This window comes from Carcharhinus amblyrhynchos, chromosome 30 (genome assembly GCF_965287045.1).
Source record: "Carcharhinus amblyrhynchos chromosome 30, sCarAmb.v2.hapA, whole genome shotgun sequence".
NCBI classification, from domain to species: Eukaryota; Metazoa; Chordata; class Chondrichthyes; order Carcharhiniformes; family Carcharhinidae; genus Carcharhinus; species Carcharhinus amblyrhynchos.
In genome coordinates, this window is record NC_137353.1 from 15,185,542 (window position 1) to 15,201,698 (window position 16,157).

Below are 16,157 nucleotides of genomic sequence, written 5' to 3' on the forward strand. Positions count from 1 at the left end.
ATGCTTGGACTTCTGTCTGGCTTCTTGCCAGATCTGGCAGGGGGTCACAAAACAACAGAAGTAAAATCCAGAAATCAGCTACTCACCAACTTGCTCTCTACCAGGAAACTATCTTCAGTATGGAAAAGTTTTTTTTTAAAGTATGGGCAATGAAACAAACCTGGAGATCCTGATTGACAAATTGAGCCACATTGCCCAATGGCAGTGAGTAAAGCAAAACAGATGCTTGGATAGTTAAATGATCAGCATTGAATGGAAACAGTAAGCTCATCCTACAACTTGTAAATTGTTTCTCTGACCTTACTTAGACTGTTGCGTAAAGTTCCGATCACCATAGTACAAAAATAATAATTCAGCTATTGCAGGGATGTGGAAGAGAGCAATAATTGTGGAGATCGGGGATTGGATTATGAGGTTAATTGGGCACCTTCTTATTGCCATAGGAAAGGTTGAAAGATGAATTGACGTTCCAGATTTTAAATGGAATATACAATATAGAACATAATCAGCTATTTGACTTTGCAGAAGCTGCACTCCTAATGCAGTAAACGCAAAACTAATCTGAGGAAACAGTGTTTCAATGAATGAATGACACTTAGCTCAGTGCGTGTGACATGGTCTGGAGAAACAGATGACATTGGGCTTATGGTTCTCAGAACTCTCCACTGCTCAGAATTTTCCTAGTGTCATTTCTGAAATTGTTCAGATTATTCAATAGAGATTACTTACTCTGATTAGTTAACTCGTTATAATTGTACCACATCTACTAGGATGGAGGAAGGTAAACTGGAGGGACCGAGGCTGTGGCTTGTGTCCATCAATTCCTATATTTCTAAAGGCAGAGTGTGTGGGGGAGGAGATGAATGCGTGAAGTTGTTATTGAAACGAGGACCCCAAACCTTTAAGTTCACATTCAATTGAAACTAACTCAATGAGGACTATTCCCTTCCCTCCACCATCAACACCAGTTCCCAGTTGAAAGCACTGGCCATGTGGCCTGTTAGATCCAAAATTGGTTCATGGGCAACAGTTAATTAGCAAATACAAAATGCTGCAACACAACTTTGCTGTAGGGAAAATGTCCTCATTAGTTGAGAATATTTTAAACAGACTTCATCTTAAAAGCAGACAGAGCTCCCACACCCAATCACTTCCATTGATGGCCCATTTCCCCTACTCATAGCCTGCAGGTACTTAGGTTTGAAAATTAGGGAGAGCAACATCAGATTTGGCTGATTAGCATTCATTGCTTCTGCTTTCCCCTAATGAACATCTATGCGGGTAATCTAAGAGGGAGGAAAATCAGGAAAGATACTTAAACAAGACATTGCCTTCACCAACAAATGTTCTCTGTTCTCCCTGATCCTGTGTAGTTTTATCACCACTCATTGTGGACTACAGTTTTCATCTCGTGGAATCCGTCCTGGCTTAACCACAGTCCTAGCACGAAACCTGGACAAGAACACAATGGGTTACCTGCAGTGGCGCTGGGGCAGTCAGTCTGCCATGAATACCAGTGTAGTAAGGGACACTAAAACCAGCCACCTTACAATAGCATTGCAGGTAAGGGGGATTTAAACATTTTTTAAATAGGCGCTATTGCCTTTTAGATCACAAATATTTCTCTACTTATTATTCACTTTGGATTGTAACATTTCAGCCCTCCTCTCAGCAATTAGTGACTTTTATTATGGTCAACCTGAATGGTGTGGATGGTTAGAACATCTCAGCCACCCATCAAACACTCCCAGGCCAGGTACAACAGTGGTTAGTTGCAGAGTGAAATAGGCTGAAGCAATTTGTGTCCATATGTGGCAATATCTGGCAACATTCAGGTCTGGGCTGATAAATGACAAGTAACATTTAAGCCACTTAAGTGCCAGGCAATGACTGTCTCCAACATGAGAGAATCTAACCATCTCCCATAATATTCAATGTCAATACAACCTCTGAATCCCCCTGCTGTCAAAATCCAGGGGTTGGCTATTGACCAGAAATTGAACTGGACCAACCATGTAAATGCTATTGTTACATGAGCATGTCAGAGGCTGGGAATTCTGCAGAGAGTAACTTGCTTCCTGACTTCCCAAAGCCTGTCCATCATCTACAAGGCTCAAGTCAGGAATGTGATGGAATATTCTCCACTTGCTTCGATGACTGCAGCTCCAACAACACTCAAGAAATTTGACACCCTCTGGGACAAAGCAGTCCACTTAATTGGCACCCTATTTAGCACCTTAAATGTTCACTTCCTTCACCACTGACATACAATGACAACAGCGTCTACCATCTACAAGACGCACTGCAACAACTCACCAAGGCTCCTTCGACAGTACCTTCAAAGCACACGACCTCTACCTCCTCAAAGGAAAGGGGCAGAAGATGCATGGGGGCACTACCAGTTGCAAATTCCCCTCCAAGCCGCACACCATTTTTGGAACTATATTGTTCCTTCACTGTCACTAGGTCAAAATCCTGTTACTTCCTTCCTCTCAACACTGAGTGTTACCTACTCCACATGGACTGCAGTGATTCTAGGAGGTAGCTCATCACCACCTTCTCGAGCAATTAGGGCTGGATAGTACATGCTAGCCTTAGCCAAGGATGCCCACATTCCATAAAAGAATAAAAAAAACTTTGATTTTCAGTATATAAAGGAATATCAAGAGCAGGCAATAAAGTGGAGTTGGAGCTGAAGATTAAAGAGTGGAGCAGGCTCGAGGGACCATATGGTTCCTGTTTCTTATGTTTTTCTAAAGCTTCCTTTATACTGCCACATCAAATGCTCCCAAGCCAGACACAACATGGTCTATATACAAACTAAGTGTTCTGTCTACATAGTCCCACTAAACACTTGCTCAGGACAGATACAGCACTAATTTTATACAAAGTAAAACTCCCTCTATGTTGCCCCATCAAAAACACTCCCAAGATAGATATTCCACGCAGCACAGTTTAAATGCTCCCTCCACACTACCATCAAACCCACGGTAGGTATAGTATAAGTTAGAAATAAAGTTTCCTTTAAGCTCTCCCAACAGCAGTACTCGTGATTTTACATTTTAAAATTTTTCACCTCACCCATGCCTGCCACAAGACAATTTACCATCCACCTTGGTGGCATTCAAGCCTGAAGCTCCAGAGCATTGCCCTCAGTTTGTGGATTACCAGTTCGCTAACCATACCATTAGGCCACAAGAGGAGCTACTCATATCTGACTGACTTAAAATTAGCAGCTTGACACTCAAGATCGCATTGAAACTGCCCAAACCTATTTTACACTGGCCTCCCACAGGCTGTAGATGAGACCATAATCCCACCAACTGGCCAGGGTTTGAATCCAAATTCCAGGATGTAAATCGTTTGCACCACCCAGTCCCTACTCTGTTATTGAAACCTTTTAAGTACATATTTTAAATAATGTATGCTGATTTGTTTACAGCTAGGAATTCCTAATTCGTTTATGCTAATGAGCTATCAGTACAAGTTCCAGGATGACGACCAAACCAGAATAAAGGGGACAATCAAGTAAGATACTTTGGTGTGATTTTCAATATATGGTGACTTCAGCTGTATAAGGAGCAGACACTTGTAATACACAGTATTAGAATTATTATAGGGAGGCAATGGCCTAGTGGCATTATTGCTAGACTATTAATCCAGAAACTCCACTGATGTTCTTGGGACATAGGTTTGAATCCCGCCACAGCAGATGGTGGCATTTGAATTCGATTAAAAAAATATCTGGAATTAAGAATCTACGGATAACTGTGAAACCATTGTCGATTCTCAGAAAAACCCATCTGGTTCATTCATGCCTTTTAGGGAAGGAAATCTGCCACCTTAACCTGGCGTGGCCTACATGTGACTCCAGAATCACAGCCATGTGGTTGACTCTCAATTGCCCTTGACAACTAGGGATGGACAATAAATGCTGGCCAACCAGTGACACCCATGTCCCACAAATGAATTTTAAAAAATGATAATATTAGATATTATTTATTAAAGCAAAGCCACTGTAACACTGATGGAAAGATAATGATGTAGACAGGTCATGTAATTCTCAGAATATATATGTGGGAGAGAGTTAACAGGCTGGCAATCTGATCAAGAGATTCAGGGTGTTTCTATATAAAGTACATCCAGGAATGGATTCCAGACTGCAGGGTTTTCAGAAGGTTCAGGTGGTGTATGTATGAAATAGCACGTAACTGGAAGTAAGTTACATGGTATTGGGAGGTTCATGTATAGAATAACGGGTACTCTGGAGTGACTAGCAGGCTAATATCTAATAATAGGTAGCTAGGAATGAAAACTGTACTAAAGTGACTGTTTTTTGGAGACTGATGTTGTTCTGCCTACAGAACAGGATTCTTTGGTACTCTGGTCGAATATGGTGCTGAGAGGAAAATCTCCAGACACAGCATCCTAGGAGCAACAGTCAGTATTGGAGTGCCTCAGGGAGTGTCCCTCAAAATTAAGTATGTATTGAACAATGTATTGCATGTGTAAAATTCTTTAATTGGCCATTCTTTTTTTTTGTGAAGTTAAGGAGCCAGAATTGTTGACTTGAGGGATTTGTTGCAGCTTTTCCATTCCTGGCCACCTGGGTCCTGGATATGTGCAGCTGCTGAGCAACTGAGTGGCACAGTGTGGCTTCAACCCCACTACCTTTGCCTGCAACAGACAGCGCAGCCATGGGGAAATGCCAAGATTTGTGATGGCTTTTCCAAAGGAAGGGCAAATAAATAAAAAATCAGCCTGTTGACTCCAATTCTTTGTCTTCAGTCTGCATTCAGCAACTCATTAACAAACTGTCTGGCAGAGGGCGGATTGTCTGCCTGCCCCTGATTGTATCAACTGCAGGAAAATAAACTATATTCAAAGTAAATTTTAGGAAAACATGTATTGCCCGATTCCAGACCGGGCATCTGACAAGTGTCTCATCGTTGCATCTGTCTTCTGACGATTTTCATTCAGTGCAGGTATTGAGGGCTATACATCCAAGGCAGTAGATGGAGCTGAGGTACAGATCAACCATGATCTAAGTGAATGTTGGTACGAGATCAAAGAAATGAATAGGTTTATTCTGTTCTCATGAATCATTGCAGCCATTTTTCAGTGCAGTGGAACACTTTACAGAAGCGTTCAGTTTTTAAATCTTGACATATTGTTCCTACCTTGCTATCTCTCATTGTCTCCCAGAACATCATGTCCAAAGCCAAGAACTCAGTGACATGTAACAAATTAAAGCTGTGCCCAGTGACTGGTGTGACAATAAGTGTTGACGCACAGCGCAATGAGTTCTCTACATCATGCATCGCCCAGGTCCTTGGCCTGTGTTGACTTAGCTGAATCTCAGCTGGAGCATTAGCAATAGCAAATCCATCTGAAACTCTTTGTATATTCAGAATGGGCCTTTATTGAAGTCATTGTTTTCAGTCCTCACTCCAAACTCCATTCTGCAACTACCTGACTCCATCCCTCTCCCTAGCAACAGTCATAACCTTTAGTGTCACACTTAACCTGAGGTTGAGATTCTGCCCTCACTTTCATGCCATCACTAAGTTCATGTATTTCCATTTCTGAAACATCACCCATCTTTGCCTTGTCTCAGCTCATCTGCTGCTGAAATCCTCATTCATGCCTTTGTTGCTTCTAGACTAGGGGTTCCTTACACTCCTGGCTGTTTCCCACTTTCTACTCTCCATAAACATGAAGTCATCCAAATATTTGTTGCCCGTGTCTAAACTCGCAGCATTTCCCGTTTCCCTATCATCCCTGTGCTGACTGATCTACACTGGCTCCCAGTCGAGCAATATCTTGATTTTAAACTTCTCATTCTTGTTTTCAAATCCACCCATGATCTTGTTCTTCCCAATCTCCGGAATGTCCTCCAGCCCCACAACAGACTTGTGATATCTGCATCCCTCATTCTAGCCTCTTGTGTACCCTCAGTTTTAATTGTTTTCCACCATTTGTGGCCACTCCTTCATTTACCCAAGTCCCAAGCTCTAGGATACCCTCCCTGTATCTCTCCATTTCACTTTCCTCCTCTAAGGCAGTCCTTAAGAATCCCCTCGACAAAGCTTTTGGTTTTCTGACCTAAACCTTCTCCTGTGACTCAGTATCAGGCTTTGTTTTATAATGCTCCTTGAGGTGTTTTATTATGTTAATCTTGATTTGATTTATTATTGTCATATGTATTAGCATACAGTGAAAAGTATTATTTCTTGCGCTCTAGAGACAAAGCATACCATTTATAGAGAAGGAAATGATAGGTTGCAGAATAATATCTGAAGATCGTGTAACAAGCTGGAGTCTCTTAAGCAGTGGGATAACCTTCATCCATGGATTTTACTTTACCCTTCTGAATTCCGTTTTTAAAAACTCCTTTCACTGCAGGTTAAATCGAGCCAGCCAGACATACTTCTTCCCTATTCATCTGACAGATCAACTCTTGCCCAGTGCCATTTTCTACGCTACTGTCGGACCCCTGGTCATCTACTTTGCCATGCACCGACTCATCATCAAACCCTACCTCCAATTACAGAAAGAAAAGTGAGTGCTCCTTTTTTGGGATTTCAAACTGTCTTTTTTTTTTCCTTCTGGATCTCCCACGTTTTAGATTCTTCCCATTGCATCAGATCCAACTGTTCGTTAGAGAGAATGTACTGCCTCGTATGCTGCTGAACCAGGCAGCAGTAAGCCCCAGGAATATGAAAATAATGCCTATTCAATTGCGACACCACTGAGTACCTCAGTAACTGTACCCTGAGAAAATAGACCAAGGGAAAAGCAAACATTTGATTCTGAAATTCCTTGTGCACTTTGCAACTTGCAGCAATTACTAAATGTACTGGGACAATCTAGTAAGAGAATGTCAGCACCACATCAGCTTTCACAAGCTGTTTATTGGATCCTGGCGACAGTCAGACACTATTCCCAGCATGTGAACCTGTCAGAATTCTTTGGGTACCAACAACCTTAGGCGACTCTTAACACAAGCAGTGCCGGACACCATGCAACCAATGCAAGATCTTTAATTACTTATGCACAAGGGAACTCCCCTCCCTCCATCAAAATGGCTGGAGTGGTTCTGAGGTTGCAGAAAAGCAGCTCAGCAGTTATAGTCAGGAATGAGATTTTTCACATCTTGCATTGACATATATATTTGCCAATTAAATCCCGGCCTTTTGCCCTTTCTCATAGGATGAAAAATTGACTTCTCCTAATCCTTCACTTCATAGCATATCCCCATATCTTGTCTTTGGTATTTGTTATGAAAAAATCTGGTCTCCTGCAACCTCCGGTGAAGGTCGAAAAGCAGAATGTTTTGAGATCTAGGCAAGGGAAAGATTAATTCGAAGTTGACAGGCTCCCTTGAAGGCCTGCAAAATAATAACATTCTCACAAGCTGTTATGGGGAAGGCAAGCTTTTGTTAAAATCTGAACATTTTAACTTTCACAGGCCTTATTCTATTTATAACTATCTGATACCCTTGGTTTGACACCAGCCTGTAACTGACTCCGAAGTATGCATTATTCAATTCTAAATCTTTCAGATCCCTCTGGTAAATTCCAATCTGAAACATGTTCTTCAATCTTTGTCACTTGTCCAAACGATACAAATCTGTGTTCGATTCTAGCCTGTAGCTCCACTTAGTATCTATTACACTGTGTGGAGTTTGCATGTTCACCCCGTGTCAGAGAGGGTTTACTCCAGTTTCCTCCCACGCTCCAAAGATGTGCGGGTTAGGTTGATTGGCCATGCTAAATTCACCCTTAGTGTCAGGGGAATTATTAGGGTAAATGCATGGGATTATGGGTATAGGACCTGGGTAGAATTGTTGTCGGTGCATGTTTGATGGGCCGAACGGCCTCCTGCAATGGGATTCTATAAGTATAGTGACAGGCTTTAGCCACCGGATGGCTCTGTGAAGCAAGTTTCTGATGTGCTTGTCCAAACTACACTACAATCTTGCAGAGAAGCATATCTGTCAATTCACTGTCAGCAACTGGAAATGTTTTAATTCTATTCCCATAAGTTATGTGAACCCCTCCATTAGAATTCAGCCTGCAGCTCACTCTCCGCTGTCTGTTATTCCGTCTATAATTTCTACTATGTTACCAATCCACTATAATATCATTTTTCTCTTTTTTGAAGGTATAAAAATTTTGAGGCTTTGGATAGTTACTGAGGTAATTTGCCAATTTGTTTTGTGTGTGTCTATCTGACAGAGAATTAGAGAAACAGAGAGAGAATTCATCGAGTACTGTAGCACTGAAGAAGCAGGAAGCTGAGGCAGCGGTAAGTGATGTGCCTTAGGCACGACCCTGTATGCTATAGCTAAAGTTAGGACTGATAATAGTATAAATCTCTCACGCAGTTCGTGAGGGAATAAAAGCAGCACTTTGTACAATAGGAAGGTAGAAACAAGAGACCATTCAATCCCTTGAACTTATCCCACTGCCCAGTGGTATCATGGCTGATTGGTAGTATAATTCTGTCGAGCCATCATAGCTCCATATCTTTAAATACCCATTGCTTGCTTTTAAAAAAAACTATAAATCTAAAAGTATTAATTGTTTATGGGAGAAGATTTCACACTTCCATTACTACTTTACTCAAAAGGCACTTCCTAATTTCTCTCCTTAATTGCCTTGCTCTTATTTTTAGATATGTTTCACTCTCACAGACTCTCAGAAGCTTTCCTCTGTTTATCCTATCAATGCTTTCCAAAATAATAAAAAGTCTTCTATCTAGTAACTGTCCATATTCCAGGAAATTTAGACAGAGGTTGTGTAATCTCTCTCCACCTGAATCTTGATAATATTCTGGTCAATCTGCTGCACTCCTTCCATGGCTACTTGTAAACAATAAAGCCCAGGCTGGTCCAGAATTGATCCTGGCTGTGTTAAGTGATCTGATCTCAGTTGTGGGGGGCAGTGATAACTGCTGTGATTGGGTATCTAATCTACTACACTCGCGCAGTAAAAATAGTCATTTGAGCCAGAACTAGAATATGAAGAGTACCTGGAAACTGCCCCAGCAACAATTTGAGAGGGAAGAAAGATATATCCCCATGGGAAAAATCATTTCCTCACTGTGTTGCTGAAATGCAAAAGCTCTTATGTGGGTGAGTGTGCAGAGAAGTCCCAAGTTTAGCAATTAGTTAGCTTAAAGGTAAAGTGGCAGTGCTTTCCTCTTGCGGTGAAGACGCAAATTCTGAAGTTGGAAATTGTGAGGCACCTTGGAGAATTAGGTGGAAGCATAAACCATATTCTTAGAAATTGACCCATATTTTAACACAAGAAACTAGGTAAAAGGCACGTCTGTATCCAATCTCTCAGTATTGTATCGTAGTACCATAGTTCTACCACTGCGTGGAAACATAGAGCTTTCCACCAGCCCAGAATGAGGTCTGGCAGGATCGAAATTGGGCAGAGCTGGATAATGATTCGAGTTGGGGCACTTGATCTGAACACTGGCAAGCTCTCTTAACACAGCTGGCACATTTCAGTTTTTTTTTAATTTCTGATTTATATAATTGTCTGCAGTTCCCTCTGATTCTCCTTTGACTCCAGCCACACAATCCCTCTGATAGCAGCTTCAATCACCACAACCCTACTCTCTGAGATTCATGCTTTTAATTTCTTTTCACCTTTTAATAAATAAACCTTCCCCCAAACGTCAGGTGTTCAGCCAGGCTCTCAGCTGCCCCTCCCAAGTGCCTCTCTTGATGTTACATTTCTCTGTGTTGAATTTGTGAAATGCATTGGGATGCACCTAAAGTTAAAATCACTGCATAAGTGTAAGCTATTAGGGCACGGAAATGTGAGAAATTGTGGGTAATGTTACGCACCTGTGGGGAGGTTTGAGAACACTGACAGTCCAAAGCTTGTGCATTTTCTGAATTATTTCTCTGGAGATTTCTGGGTAACTCATAACTGAGCCTGCTACTTTAAGAAAGTAAAGTCAGTTTTCACTGCTGGGTCTCTTGACGCAAGAAAGTTTGTCATTAATGTTGTGGCTTCAGTTTGAATTTTCTTCAGCAGCACACAACATGCATTTGTATAGCGACTTCAACACAAGGAAACATCTTAAGATGCTTCACAGAAGCGGGTCTCAGCAGTTGAAGGCATGGCCACCAAAGGTGGAGCAATTAGAGTCATAGAGGTTTATAGCATGGAAACAGGCCAACTTTCAGCCAACTTCAGCCCAACACTCTTTTATTTTTAAGCCCTAAGCTAGTCCTAATTGCCCGTATTTGGCCCATATCCCTCTATACCCATTGTACCAATGTAACTGTCTAAACACTTTTTAAAAGACAAAGTTGTACCTGCCTCTACTACTACCTCTGGTAGCTTGTTCCAAACACTCACCACCCTCTGTGTGAAAAAATTTCCCCTCTGGATGCCTTTGTATCTCTCCCCTCTCATCTTTAATCTATGCCCCCTAGTTTTCGACTCCCCTACCTTTGGGAAAAGATATTGACTATCTAGCTGATCTGTGCCCCTCATTATTTTATAGACATCTATAAGATCACCCCTCAGCCTTCTACGCTCCAGAGGAAAATGTCCCAGTCTAACCAGTCTCTCCTTATAGCCCAATCCATTGAGTCCCAGTAGCATCTTAGTAAATCTCTTCTGCACTCTTTCTAGTTTAATAATATCCTTAAAATCCTTAAATATCTTTAAAATTAGGCAATTGTCTATTGAAAGTTAGTCAGCCAGTCTCTTATTTTTGTATCTTATGTCAATCTGAATGGAGGAGCTCAACCAGATGGACTGTGGTCTTTTCTCACCCTATAATTCCTATGTTTCATTATTAGCAACAACTTGCATTTATTTAGCGCCTTTAGTATAGAAAAACAAAAAGTCTTAACATAAGTGGGCATTGTTCACAAATGTTCCTACCACTGTATCAAGTAAGAAAGTTAATCTAATGCATGTACATTCTCTGCTGTTTATGGCAGAGAATCTGTGTAACTGTTTATGTTTTTTTTAGGTTCGGTTGATGCAAGAGTCTGTGAGGAGGATTATAGAAATAGAAGAGTCTAAACTAGGTGAGAGTTAGTTTGTGTTGCATATTTGTTTTTAAATGTCTTTTTTCTTTCATTGCATTTTCTTTCTTGCTCATTAATGCTGCCTTAGCCCAGCCACATGTATGATGAATTGCTGTAACATGATTAAAAATCACAATAACTGAAGTTGAAATTCTTCCCTGCAATATTGCAAAAAGTAGAGATTAGTTCATGTTTGTAATCTCAAGCTGAGAAAAATGGTTATGCAACAGCAGAAAGTAATTTATGAAAAATGTAAACCAATTTCAGCCCAAGTTGTTTATGAAGGGGTGGGAGAATTCTTTGGCATGTTTCCTGTAAGGAAATCACATTTCCCAAAGTCTGCTTCTTTGGATTCTGTGTATAGTTTCAAAAGAGAATGATAAGAGTCACATTACCAATCTCCCCTGCATGGACATCTCCTGCTAGTTTTGATGTACTTTTAGGGAGAAATTCTGGTCCATTTCCTCATGGACCAAAGGGCTTCTTTCTGTGCTGTAAAACACAATGGACAGTATTTTCTGGCTGTGGTCGCCCCAAAACCAGAAAATCCCACCTGAGGTCAGTGGACCTTTGCATGGTCTGCCCCTTCCGCCTGCTAAAATTCCTGTGCCAGGCAGGATGGGAAAATCCCCCCCCCCCCCCCCCGCCCCCCGCAGATGAGCCCTGTGCCAGAGACTATATATACAGGAATCCTCTGACTCCATGCCCTCCTCAGGACCTTTGAGAACTTCTCCAAGGTCATTTTGAGAATCTCTTATTTAGACTTTCACCGGCTTGTGCTGTAATACTGGGCATGCCTGATGTGGAAGTGGTATTGCTAGAACATGTGTAAGTGTCCACTTGTCGTCTTCAGGATTAATTATCACCAACGCCTGGTATGGGAAATTTGTGACTGACAGCAGTGGGAAGAATGAGAGGGCGAAAGTGATTGATGTGACTGTTCCTCTTCAGTGCCTGGTGAAGGAGTCAAAACTAATTCTTACAGAAGCCTGTAAGGTGAGGCTGAATGTTTCTTTGATATGATCTCCAACATTGTATTGCTTACACTGCTCTCAGTCTGTGGGGTCTTTTTTTTCCCTCCCTATCGCCTCACCCTCTCGGTCCCCCAAAACCATTGCCCACCTCCTCACCACTCTTCATTTCCTCCTCTGAGATTTCCCTGACCTGCATTGGCTCGCTCCACACAAATATCCATGTCTGGATTAGGAAATAAAGGAAATGAAGATCTGCATCAATATAACATCTTCCACAGCCATGGTGTCCTGAAGCATTTCACAAACAATTTTTGTTTTGAAGAATTTCAATTACTGGTGGGAATATGGGAAACACAACAGCCAACTTGCACAAACAGCAATGTGATGACAACAAGATAATCTCTTTCACAACGTAGGTTGAGGGATAAATATTGGCCAGGACATCAGAACACGAGGAATAGGAGCTGAAGCAGCCGTTCAAGCCTCCTTCACCATTCATTGAGATCATGGCTGAACTTCCAAGTCAACACCACTTTCCTGCTCTATCCCGAAATCCCTCGTTTCCTTAGTGACCACTAATCTTTGGATCTCAGTCAGGAATATATCGATCGATTGAGCATCTTCAAAAGCAGACAATTCTATTAATCCTTTGAATGAAAATCTTTTTTTGTATTTACTCATTCGTGGGAGGTAAAACAGGACTCCTATCTGGAGACAATACGCATCTCTTTAACCTATGCTAATGCTATCTCCACTCACATTGTGTGCTTCTTTAAGACTTGAAGAGCAGGTTAGCTATAAAGACTTGCATTCTAATCAGTATTCTGTAAACTGTGTGTGTCTTTATATGCCTTTCTCTGATCAGAACCTTCCACACACCTGACGAAGGAACACCATTTCGGAAAGCGTGTGGGATTACTATCAAATAAACTGGTTGGACTTAAACCTGGTGTTGTGAGACTTCTTACTGTGTTTACCCCGGTCCAACACCAGCATCTCTACATCATGTTGTAACACACCATTAGTTACACCTTGCCATCTGGAAAACTACCAGTTTATTTCAACTCTCTTTTACTCTCTGAACTGTGGTCAAACAACATACTCCAAAGTAAATGACAGGTGCAACCAAAGTAGATTTCTTGGATTTCTCAACAATCCAACCAGACACTTGTCACAGTGAACCAACTCGTCTCACTAAAACTCTTTCTCAGAAGGGTTTCCTGTTTCCAACTTTGAAGAAATCGCCCTGAAAATGCTCTCCCAGTATCACTCCCACTTGAACTGCTTTAACAAGGAGCCATCTCCAGGATTTCAATCTCACCTTCCAAGATTCCTTTACCATGGATCTCCAAGTATGCTCACGCTAAACTTCTATGCACACTTATAGGTCTTCAGAACACCAATCCTACATTTGTCTTACTGTCCACACAACAGAGTCACCAACCTTGAGCTGACCTCTCTGGGCTGCTCTGTGCTGCATCACTTCAAATTGGTTTGCCGCAGCTGTCTCTTTATCTCAGACCTATTTAACTACTCCTTTCTCTCAACTTTACCCAACAGGACTTGCCTTTGATCTCTGTTCCTGTCCCGTACCTGGGACCTTCCTGTCACCAGACCTGCATTGTAAATTGTAAACTATTTTTTCTTCTTCTGTGCAAGCGTGCAGTAACAGTTTATGACATAAAGAATGTAAAACCAATGGCTACATATGTGCAGCCATTTCCCCACCCCAGTGCATGCACAGAAATCACAAGACCCACCAGGAACCGTAATTCTTAAACTAGGACTGCCGATTTACCATTTTGCATTTCATCACAACCAGGATTTGCAGTTGTGCCCTTCACAGCAGGAATCCCTGCATAATATTCAGGAGCAGGGACCTTGGAAGATTTATTCTCATTTTCCTCATCTTACCAGCAAGTTTATGTTGCTGCTCCCTTACTACTACCCTGACTATGATTCATCACAGATGAATCTCCCATAGCGTTGGGTTGGAGTGGGGCGGTGGGGGTGCAATTGCAACTTCCTTGGGAGCCTGGTACAGTAAACATTCCCAGATTCTTCCTGCCAAGTTGTGTATGTTTTTTGTTTGTAAAATTCCTGATCCATGGTCTTTATCACAGACTGGCGTACCAGGATTCTATGACCCATGTGTCGGAGAGGAAAAGAGTCTGAAAGTGATCTATCTGTTTCGAGGGGTTCTGCACCAGGTCATGACAGCAGACAATGAGTCCCTTAGGATACCAAAGCAATGTGAGTTATATTCAAAGTGATCCTTGTACCACCCCTGTTGACCATCAGTTTGTTAGTAAAGGAGGTCAAAGCTGGACCATGTTAACTGTGTTAATGCACATCATTATTATTGTACAACAAGCAAAAGGGATTTAAGGATGTGTCTTGAGTTATGAATCTTGTTGGCTGATTTACTCCACACTGACTGTTGAGAGAAAGTTGTTGGAGATGGTCAGTGTTTTCCACTTGAAGCAAATGTTACTTCCCATGCATAACCCAATCTGAATATTGTCCAAGTTATACCACATATTGGCACAGACTACTTCATTATTTGAAAAATGATGAGTGGAATTGAACTCTACAGATCAGTTAGTTTAATGTCAGTTATAGGGAAATAATTTGAAGTGATTTTGCAAGACAATGGTATGCAAACACTTGAGTGTAAAGGGCAGTTAGCAGGAATTCAAGAAAAGGATCAACTATCTTGATGTTTAATTAGCTTATTGTACATATATTCCCTTTACCCTAAAGATGTTAATGACCTTGTGGAGAGGAGCATTCAGAAAGCTCCTGGATAGGCTCTGTATTAATGACTGAGATATGGAATTACAATACAGGACTACAATGTATAAAATAGTGAGCACTATTGCTGGAAACAGGCTTAAAATGGGAAACCAAACTTTGCCATATCATTCAGCACTTCTCAGCATTTCCCGTGTCTCCAGTTCCACATGGAGAATAAATCCATTACAACCAAGATGTGTGGCCCATGTAGTAGTTTTTAAGTTACTGCTGCAGACTAGCATTTTATTTTCAATATTTTCCCCTTTAAATAGGTGATGGAGATGTTGGATGTCTCTGCAACTTGAGCTAATAGGAACATATATCCCACTGCCCCCTCAGTTGAATTTTGTATCTTAGTGAAGATTAGTTTTGGTTCATCGGCTTTTAAGTTTTGAAGTTGAATCTATTTTTGTAAATAGTGCAATCTTCTACTGTGAGATCACTGTTCCCTCTGATTCCCTCCACAGCGCACAGGATTGACACAGACGGTTGAGGAGAAGTGATGTGTAGACAGTGATGGAGAAGTTGGATCCGAAGAGAGACCAGCTGCTAAAAATCTTCTCTATGTCCCATAAATTTAAAAAAAAAGTGCACATATATAATTATTTTTATGTATGTAGAGTTTTTTTTGGTTCTTTTCCATGTATAAAAGATTTAAAAACTGCTTTTACAGATCACTAAGTAGCAACATTCGGTTGTGGTTTTCTCCATGTCATACTTGTCATGGGAGTCTGTAACAATCTGAAGTACAGGATCCAGACCTTTTGTCAGTGATTCCTGGGCCCTGGAAGAAGATTCCATTTTATTGAGTCTATTTGATGTATAATTAAAAAAAAAACAGACAATTGCCATAATAGACATTGCACTTGTATAGAAGTCCCCTCCTGCCTTTGTCCTTATTCCTGCACCCCAATACCACTTCTGCAAATTCCTCAAGCTGTCCATCCCAGCCAAAGCTTGGACGTCAGATACCAACCCCACAAGCTGCATCTCTGTGTGCATGTGCTCTAAACTCCAGAATTTCCTCTGTAAAACCTTTTGCCTCACGACCTTTCTCTCACTTCAGAAATGGGCAACTAAGGCATCTAAGTTTTAAGTTTATTTATTAGTGTCACAAGTAGGCTTGCATTAGCACTGCAATGAAGTTACTGTGAAAATCCCCTAGTCACCACAATCTGGTGCCCCTCTGGGTACACTGAGGGAGAATTTAACCAGCACATCTTTTGGACTGCAGGAGGAAACTGAAGCACCCAAAGGAAACCAAATGTCCCTGGTGCTGAGAGGCAGCAGTGTTAACAACTGTGCCACTGTACCCTCT

General features: G+C 41.4%; 1 protein-coding gene across 1 annotated transcript in view; it reads left to right on the plus strand.

Moving 5' to 3' along the window:
- Positions 1-15,715, plus strand: part of LOC145360101 (dnaJ homolog subfamily C member 11) — a 44,368-nt gene extending 28,653 nt beyond the window's left edge. Inside the window, exons 8-16 of the mRNA XM_080215060.1 lie at positions 1,374-1,563; positions 3,443-3,528; positions 4,365-4,481; positions 6,406-6,561; positions 8,242-8,311; positions 11,012-11,069; positions 11,923-12,065; positions 14,167-14,296; positions 15,307-15,715. Of these exons, the coding sequence (XP_080071186.1) occupies positions 1,374-1,563; positions 3,443-3,528; positions 4,365-4,481; positions 6,406-6,561; positions 8,242-8,311; positions 11,012-11,069; positions 11,923-12,065; positions 14,167-14,296; positions 15,307-15,332 (976 nt within the window). The 3' untranslated portion in view covers positions 15,333-15,715. The remainder of the gene's footprint in view (positions 1-1,373; positions 1,564-3,442; positions 3,529-4,364; positions 4,482-6,405; positions 6,562-8,241; positions 8,312-11,011; positions 11,070-11,922; positions 12,066-14,166; positions 14,297-15,306) is intronic.
- Positions 15,716-16,157: the final 442 nt, after the last annotated feature.